Source organism: Calonectris borealis, chromosome 24, assembly GCF_964195595.1.
Source record: "Calonectris borealis chromosome 24, bCalBor7.hap1.2, whole genome shotgun sequence".
Classification (NCBI taxonomy): Eukaryota; Metazoa; Chordata; class Aves; order Procellariiformes; family Procellariidae; genus Calonectris; species Calonectris borealis.
In genome coordinates this window covers 8137544-8146454 of record NC_134335.1, presented here as the reverse complement: position 1 = coordinate 8146454, position 8911 = coordinate 8137544, and the positions used below count along the sequence as shown (strand labels likewise).

Genomic DNA, 8911 nt, shown 5'->3' with positions numbered 1-8911 from the left:
CTTTTCGGGGCCAGGGAGCCTCCTCGGGGGGCGGATGGTGGCTCACTGGGGTGATGAGCTTGGCAGGTCTCAGAGGGGGGGTGGGAAGCGGCTCCGGGCATCCTGCCCCGCATCCCCGCTGCCCTATTCAGCGATGCCCGGGGAACCGGCGCTAATTGGCACCGGAGCTGGAACGAAGCCTGGATGTGACCGCGGCTTCTTTTTAAAGCCTGGGAAGAGAAAAAAAAGGGGGGGGGGAGCTTCATTTCGGGGGGGGTCCAGCTTTGCAAAATACCCCCCCCCCCAAAAAAAACCCAGCTTAATGGGGTGCTCAGAGCCCTAAATCCCATGGGATTATCCGTGGAGAGGACGGCAAACCTTAGGCAGACTTGATGGGGTGATGCCCCCGACCTCCAGCATCTCCCCAGGATGGGGAAAACATGGAAATGGGGGGTTGTAACGGGGGGAAAAATTGCAAATCTGAGTGTTTTTTCCCCAAATAAATGTCAGCTCGAGGCCGCCGGGGAGGCGAAAGCCACCAGGACACAGGGCTCTATTGAGAAAGGAAAGAACAAACAAAAAAAAAAGGAAAGAAAAAAAAAAAAAAAAAAAAATTAGCCGGGCGAAGCGCCAAGCCGGGAGCGTCGAGGGACGTGCCCGGAGTGGGGAAACGGAGCGATTCGGGGGGCGAGCCTACCCGAAATGTGGGGAGCGCCGGCCGCCCCGCGGGGTCACCCCGCTCCCCCCTGCTTGCTGCCGGTGACCTGGCTCCTGGCGCTGCACACAGGTAGGGGGTTTTCCCATTTTTCCACCGTTTTTCCTATTTTTCCATGGGTTTTGGGGGGTATGCGGATGGAGGATGCGGTGGGGAGGGGGTGAGAAGGGTGGTGGTACCTGGTGAAGGGGGGGTCTGGGGGGTGTTGAGCCATCGAGCATCCCCTCCGCTTGGGAGAAGAAAAAAGGGGGGAAAATTGGGAATAAAAACTGGGAAAAACACTTTTCCGGAGCCAAGCAGGTCCTGCTGGGGGGGTGGATCCGGCACCGGCCAACCCCAAGCTTCTCCCCAGCTTTTCGGCTTCCCCAAAACCCCTTTTTTTGCTCATTTTTCAGCATCCCCAAATCTATTCTCTTACCCATCCTTCAGCTTTCCCAAAAAGCCCTTTTTCCACCCCGTTTCTACGTTCGCTCCCATTTCCCCCATCCCACTGCAACCCTGGTCGCGTCCATCATTTATTCCCTAAATACCCATATTTGGGGGTTCAACGAGCCCCAAACCACCCCATCCTGGATCCGGCGATGCGGAAAATCACCTGCAACAATTTTGCACCATTTTACCAAAGTTTGGACCCAAAACCAGCCCCGTGGAGGCCCCATTTCGCTCCGGATGAGCCGAGGATGCAAAGCAAAGCCAGTTGGTTTTGCACGCCGCCGGCTTTGATTTACACCCTAAAAAAGCTCCAGGGCCGCAGCCAGGGCACCCCAAAAATGCTGCTGTGCTTTTTCCAAAGAAATAGGGATTTATTCCATGAAAGAGTGGGAAAACGAGGATTTTTGGGTGGGTTTTTTTCCGCAAAAGCCAGCGAGGAGAAGTGGGAGATCTCCATCCCTAAGCCAGGGATGCTGTGGAGGATGGGATTATTCCCTGATTTATGAATTAACTCCCAAATTTATTACCCGGAGTGGAGAAAAAATGAGCAATCGGGTTAAAAAAGGGAAGAAACGGTTAAAGAGCGGCGATTCGGGGGTGCAGTGGGTGCAAAGATGCATTAAAAGCCGCATCCTCATCCCGTGCCTGCGTTTTCCCTATGGGGGTCCCCTAAATTTTTTGGGTCGGGGCATGTTTTCGGGGCCGAGCTCTGCGCTGCCGGGGAGGACGGACGGACGGACGCTGCATACCAATAGGTCCCATGACTTTTCGGGCTTGTTTAAAGCCTTTCTTGCTCCCGCTTCGCCCTCCCCAGCTGGTTTTCCCACTCTCCCCTCCTCTTCAATATGGGGTTTGTTTGCCCTCGGATGACGGCATCCGGATGGGGGTTCGCGGATGGGACCCCTGGGCTGGCAACGGGGGGGGGATGAGGATGCAGTGTTTGAGGGAGAGAGGCTGTTTTGGGGAGTGCCCCCCCCCCCCCCCAAATCTTTTTTTTTTCCAGTTTTTCCCTGCCTTTTTTGGCATAAAACCAGCGATGAGGAGCAATGCACGTGCACCGACCCCCTTGATGCAGTTTTGCATCTGCAGGTGGAGGGGGGGTTTTGCTCGACCGAAGCATCCAACGGAGCTGGGGGTGGGATGCAAAACTCCCCCCCCCCTGCAATTTTTGGGGCGATGCACACGGCTTTGCAAAGCATTGCAGTGACCTGGGCACGGGAGGGCTCCCCCCCCCGTGCAATTTTGAGGGGGCTGATGCATGCATCTTTGCAGAGAGTTGCATCAACCTGGCTGCAGCAGTGCTCCCACCCTCCCACGCAGGATCTGGGAGTGATGCATGCATTTTTGCAAAGCATTGCATCGACCCGGCTGCAGGAGAGCTCACGCCCCCCCATGCACATTTTGGGGGGCAATGCATGCCCTTTTGCAGAGCATTGCATCAACCCAGTAACAGGAGGTCTCCCACCCCCCGTGCATTTTTGGGGATGATGCATGCATTTTTGCAGAGGATTGGTTGCATCAACCTGGCTGCAGGAGCACTCCCACCCCCCATGCACTTTTGGGGGGTGATGCATGCATTTTTGCAAAGGGTTGCATCAACCCAGCTGCAGGAGGGCTCCCAGCCCTCATGCAGCTTTTGGAGGGTGATGCATGCATCATTGCAAAGGGTTGCATTGACCCACCTCCCATGCTCGATGCACTTTTTGGGGTGAGGCATGCATTTTGCAAAGGGTTGCATCAACCTGGGTGCAGAAGCACTCCCACCCCCAATGCAATTTTGGGGGTGATGCATGCATTTTTGCAAAGCATTGCATTGACCTGGGTGCAGGAGGGCTCCCACCCCCCATGCACTTTTTGGGGTGATGCATGCATCTTTGCAAAGGGTTAATGCAAACAGCCCGCTTGCACGGTGGTTGAGCGTCCCAGCGCTGGTGATGCATTTTGGGGGTGCTCAGCACAGCTCTGGGAGGGGGGGGTGTCCCCATTTTTCTCCAGGCTGAGAGCACCAGGCACCTTGCCTGGACTTGCCACCCCGCTGTCTCTCTCCCCACCCCAAGGTCTGCTGGCAGGGGTGAACATCACCAGCCCCACCCCGTTGGTCCGCGGCACGGCGGGCAAAGCGGCGCTGCTGTCGGTGCGCTATGCCAGCGCCAGCGCCGACAAGCCAGTGGTCAAGTGGCAGCTGAAGCGTGACAAACCCGTCACCGTCGTCCAGTCCATTGGCACCGAGATCATCGGCAACCTACGACCTGATTACCGTGACCGCATCCGGGTGCTGGAGAACGGCTCGTTGCTCATCAGCCCCCTGCAGTTGGCCGATGAAGGCGCTTACGAGGTGGAGGTGTCCATCACCGACGACACCTTCACCGGCGAGAAGACCATCAACCTCACCGTGGACAGTAAGCGCAAGAAGGACGTCCAGTGGAGATTGGGTTCTCCATGGGATGTCTTCCCCGACTGCTTTTTGGGAGGGCTTTCTCCAACTGGGAAGTGGTTTCTGGGGTTCAACCACCCCATGCAGCCAAGCTACATCCCTAATGGGATTTTGATGTCCCCCTTCCCGTCCCCTGGGCCCATCCATCCCCCGAGACACGGCATCACCATGGTTCCCCCGCTCGCCCGCAGTCCCCATCTCGAAGCCGCAAGTGCTGGTGGCCTCCTCGACGGTGCTGGAGCTCAGCGAGTTCTTCACCCTCAACTGCTCGCACGAGAATGGCACCAAGCCCACCTACACCTGGCTGAAGGACGGGCGGCCGCTGAGCAACGACTCCCGCCTGCTCCTCTCCCCTGACCAGAAGATCCTCACCATCACCCGCGTTCTGATGGCTGACGATGACGTCTACAGCTGCCTGGTGGAGAATCCCATCAGCCACGGCCGCAGCATCCCCGTGAAGCTCACCGTCTACCGTAAGCCACCCATAAGTTCCCCCCTCCCACACCCCTGGGGCTGGCCATCCTTTGCAGATGGTCCCAGCTAAAATTCGGGGGGGGTTGATCCCCCTCATTCCTTTCCCCCAGGCCGGAGCTCCCTCTACATCATCCTCTCCACGGGCGGCATCTTCCTCCTCGTCACCCTGGTGACTGTTTGTGCCTGCTGGAAACCGTCCAAGAAGTACGGCTGGGGGTAACGCGGGAGCCAAAGGGGGTTCCTCTTATTTTGTCCTGTCTTGTCCCATCCTGTCCCGTCCCATCCCATCTCATCTCTTCCCATCCCATCCCATCCCATCCCATCCCATCCCATCCTATCCCATCCCATCCCATCCTGTCTTGTCCCGTCCCATCCCATCCCATCCCATCCCATCCCATCCCATCCCATCCCATCCCATCCCATCCCATCCCATTCCATCCCACCCCACCCTATCCCATCCTGTCTTGTCCTGTCCCATCACATCCCATCTTATCTTGTCCCATCTTACCTCATTCTGTTTAGTCTCATCTCATCCCATCCTATCCCATCTCATCCTGCCTTGACCCATCTGTCCCGTCCCATCCCATCCCCTCCCATCCCCTCCCCTCCCCTCCCATCCCATCCCATCCCATCCCATCTCATCCTGCCTTGACCCATCTGTTCCGTCCCGTCCCATCCCGTCCCATCCCATCCCATCCCATCCCATCCTGCCTTGACCCATCTGTCCCATCCCATCCCATTCCATCCCATCCCACACCATCTCATCTCATCCCATTCCCATCTTGACCCATCCCATCCCATCCCATCCCATCCCATCCCATCCCATCCCATCCTGTCTTGATCCATCCCATTCCACCCCATCCCATCCCATCCTGTCTTGTCCTGTGCAATCACATCACATCTTATCTTGTCCCATCTTGACTCATCCTGTTTAGTCTCATCCCATCCCATCCCATCCCATCCCATCCCGCCTTGATACATCTGTCCTGTCCCATCCCATCCCATCCCATCTCATCCCGTCCCATCTTGACCCAACCCATCCCATTCCATCCCATTCCATCCCATCCCATCCCATCCCATCCCATCCCATCCCATCCCATCCCATCCCATTCAATCCCATCCCATCCCATCCCATCCCATCCCATCCCATCCCATCTCATCTCATCTCATCCCACCCCATCCCACCCCACCCCACCCCATCGCATCCCATTCCATCCCATCCCATCCTGTCTTGATCCATCCCATCCCATCCCATCCCATCCCATCCCATCCCATCCCCACCCATCTTGTCCTACCTTGTCCCATCCCACCCCACCCCATCCCAACTCTCCCTCACCGCAGCACGGGGCCCTTCCCCAGCTGAGCCGCGGGCAGTCCCCCCGCTGCCCCTGCCGCGGTGCCGGTGCTGCCGCATCCCCTCTCCCTTCCCCAGGGAGAAGCGCCAAGCGGAGACGCAACCGGCCTCCGAATACGCCGAGCAGGACGAGGAGCGCCTGAAGCACGAGGGTGAGTGCCGGCCCCGGTGCGGCAGCGGCGGGTTGGGGAACGCCAGCGCCGCCGGCGCGGTAAGCAACGCCTTGCTTCCACGCAGCCGAGGGCATCCCGCGGAGCGGCGAGCACGAGCGCAAAAACCCGGTGGCCTTGTACATCCTCAAGGACAAGGTGAGCGACCGGCAGTGCCGCCGGCTTTGCGCCGCGGTGCCGGGTCCCGTACGCTTCGCACGCTCGTCTACCCTCGGCTTTTGGCAGGACTCGCCGGAGGCGGAGGAGGATTCGCCGCCCGAACCCCGCGGCACGGTTGAACCGGGTTACACCAGCTCGCCGGTACCGACAGCCGGTCGCTCGCCGGGACCGGTGGGGCGTTCGACTCGTCGGTACCATCGTTCGCCGGCTCGCTCGCCCGCCTCGACGCGGACGCATAGGTCGCCACCGGGTTCGCCGGCGCGTTCCCGCGGTGCCCCGCGGCTGCTGCGGACTGCAGGAGTCCACGTCATCCGGGAGCAGGAGGAGGCCAACGCCGTGGAGATCAGCGCCTGAGCGGGGGGGACATGTGCGCGCTTCGGCGGCGGCGAGCGAGCGGGGACACCGTCACGGCCCCGCCACCGGGCATCGTTCGGCTGGGCGTAAAGTCACTAATTTGCTATTGATCCCACCCGGAGCTCCCCTTTTCCGTCCCCCGCCTTCCTGGGGCGTCGCTTTAATGGCTTTCTTGCCGGGACGAGCGTGCAGGGAGCGTGCAGAAAGCATGCGCGCTTGCCGGGAGCGTGCAGGAGAGAGCGTGCATGCAGTGTGCAGAGAGAGCGATCGCGGAGCGTGCAAGAGGGCACGCACGGAGCGTGCAAAGACAGCAGGCATGCAGTGCGCAGAGAGAGTGTGCACCGAGCATGCAAGAAGGCACGTACAGAGCGTGCAGGGAGAGCATGCATGCAGTGCGCAGAGAGCGTGCACAGAGCATGCAAGAGGACATTCACGGAGCATGCAGAAAGCGTGCAGAGAAAGCGTGAACATAGTGCACAGAGAAAGATGCACGGAGCATGCAAGAGGGTGTGCACGGAGAATGCAGAGAGAGCGTGCAGAGAGAGTGTGTGGAGAGAGCAATTATGGAGCGTGCGAGAGGGCATGCACGCAGTGTGCAGAGAAAGCATGCACGGAGCATACAAGAGGGCATGCATGGAGCATGCAGAGAGAGCGTGCAGAAAGAGCATGCACATAGCGTGCAAGAGGGCATGTACGGAGCGTGCAGAAAAAGCGTGCACAGAGCATGCAAGAGGGCATGCACGGAGCATGCAGAAAGCGTGCAGAGAAAGCGTGAACATAGTGCACAGAGAAAGATGCACGGAGCATGCAAGAGGGCATGCACGGAGAATGCAGAGAGAGCGTGCAGAGAGAGTGTGCACAGTGTGTGGAGAGAGCAGTTATGGAGCGTGCAAGAGGGCATGCACACAGTGTGCAGAGAAAGCATGCACAGAGCATACAAGAGGGCATGCATGGAGCATGCAGAGAGAGCGTGCAGAAAGAGCGTGCACATAGCATGCAAGAGGGCATGTACGGAGCGTGCAGAAAAAGCATGCACAGAGCATGCAAGAGGGCATGCACGCAGCATGCACATAGATCATGTAAGAAGAGCATGCACATAGTGTGCAGGGAGAGCGTGCGTGTAGTGTGCAAGAGGACATGTATGGAACATGCAGAGAGAGCGTGCAGAGAGGGTGCAGAGGTAGCATGCAGGGAGCATGCAGAGAGCATGCACAGAGCGAACAGAGGTTGTGCACAGAGCGTGCAACAGGGTATGTGCGCAGCGTGCAGAGAGGGTGTACACAGCGTGTGCAGGGATGTCACGCAGAGAGCGTGCAGAGAAAGCGTGCATGAAATTTGTGGAGGGAACATGCACAGAATGTGCAGACAGGTCATGCACTGAGCATGCAAGAGGCCATGCGGACAGAGTGTGCCTGGAGCATGCAGAGAGAGCGTGCACAAAGGGTGCAAGAGGGCATGCGCAAGGGTGTGCAGAGAGGGCATGCATGCAGTGTGCAGAGAGAGCACGCACAGAGCGTGCAGCTAAGACTGCACGGATTGCGCGGAAAGCGTGCACACGGAGAATGTGGAGAAGGCGTGCATGGAGCGTGCAGAGAGTGTGCATGGAACGTGCAGACAAGGATGTGCATGGCATTTGCGAGAGAGCGTGCCAGCATCGGGAGTGCTTTCCGAGTGTGCACGGAGCGGGCAGAGAGCACACGTGCACAGAGCATGCGGAGAGAGCGTGTGGAGAGAGCCTGCGTGCAGCGTTTGCAGAGAGCGCGCACAGAGCATGCAGGGAGACCGTGCAGGGAGTGTGAGAAATGAGCATACGTGAAGCTTGCAAGAGGGCATGCACAGAGCGTGCGAAGAGAGCATACGTGCAGCATTTGCGTAAGGCATGCATAGAGCATGCAGCGAGCGTGCAAAGAGCGTGAGGCGAGAGCGTGTGAGCAGTGCTTGCAGAGGGCATGCACGGAGCGTGCAGGAGGAGCGTGCATGGTGCATGTGAAAAGAGCATGCACGAAGCGTGCAGCTAAGACCGCGCATGGAGCGTGCACGAGCGCGCGGGGAGCACGCGCACAGCACGCCGAGCGAGCGCACCTGCACCCGGTGTGTGCCAGAGCGCCGTGCCCGCCGCAACGCACGGACCCGTGCATGCAGGCGCCCGGTGCTGCACGGAGCGCGGGGCGCGCTAGCACGCAGGGCTCGCCTAAGCGCGCACGCACGCAGGAGGCCGAAACGGGGGACTCCCTCCTCCCCCCCCCAGCTCCCCAGCTGCACCGTCCCCTAAACGTGGGCTCAAACCCCAGGCCCGAGTGCTGCCCCTCCGCCGCGCCTGGATTTTCTGTGAAAATCCCCCGGTTTTGGGGCGCGCACCGTCGCCTCTCCCCCAGGTCTTCCCGGGAAATAGGTTTAGGATGAAAACTGGAGAGCGGCCGGCCAAGCCAGCCGGGCGCCGGGGCACCCGGGGTGGATGCCGGGGCACCCCAGGGTGCTCGGGGTGCGCTACTAACCAATAAACTAAACGTACTACCCGGCCGGCGGTGGCACCCTTGGGTGTCTTTGTGGGACAGGATGTCCTCCCAGGGTGGGGGTCGACACGAGCGGCGGGTGGCAGCTGAGAACGGATGAGCTTGACGCGCCCAGCTGGCACCCAAATTTAAGCTTGCAGAGTCTGGGAGACCCTGCACTGTTCACTCTGGTCCCTACTGATGGCGTCTCTAGCCGAGAGCTCGTTTCTTCTTAATTTGTCTTCCTCTGAACATGGGGGGGGGGGGGGCGGAATTTCTTCCGATTAATTAAATTCGTTAACCGCTGGCGTCCCCAACCCCGCTGCCTCCGGGTGCTGCCGGTGCCAC

The 8911-nt window shown here is 59.4% G+C and overlaps 1 protein-coding gene across 4 annotated transcripts; it reads left to right on the top strand.

The window, feature by feature from the left end:
- The first annotated feature begins 211 nt into the window (after positions 1-211).
- HEPACAM (hepatic and glial cell adhesion molecule) lies at positions 212-8878 on the top strand. 4 transcript variants are annotated; one of them, XR_012677120.1, is made up of 8 exons: positions 212-766; positions 3184-3525; positions 3752-4033; positions 4145-4238; positions 5467-5540; positions 5626-5696; positions 5784-6958; positions 7003-8878. XR_012677120.1 is itself a non-coding variant. In XM_075172716.1 (7 exons), exons 1-7 carry the CDS (start codon positions 682-684, stop codon positions 6069-6071), a joined length of 1236 nt encoding a protein of 411 aa, XP_075028817.1. In that variant the 5' UTR covers positions 212-681; the 3' UTR covers positions 6072-8878. The 4 variants fall into 4 exon arrangements, 2 of the variants coding, with proteins under 2 accessions (XP_075028817.1, XP_075028816.1); XR_012677119.1 differs by having other exon boundaries at positions 428-766; positions 4145-4250; XM_075172716.1 differs by having other exon boundaries at positions 5784-8878.
- The last annotated feature ends 33 nt before the right edge of the window (positions 8879-8911 follow it).

Bases quoted from the DNA above. Each gene is read 5' to 3' on its own strand.
- HEPACAM (XM_075172715.1), top strand. From the start codon at position 682: ATGTGGGGAGCGCCGGCCGCCCCGCGGGGTCACCCCGCTCCCCCCTGC. The intron at 3,526-3,751 runs GTAAGCGCAAGA...GCTCGCCCGCAG, and splicing joins CATCAACCTCACCGTGGACA to TCCCCATCTCGAAGCCGCAA. The intron at 5,697-5,783 runs GTGAGCGACCGG...GGCTTTTGGCAG, and splicing joins TGTACATCCTCAAGGACAAG to GACTCGCCGGAGGCGGAGGA.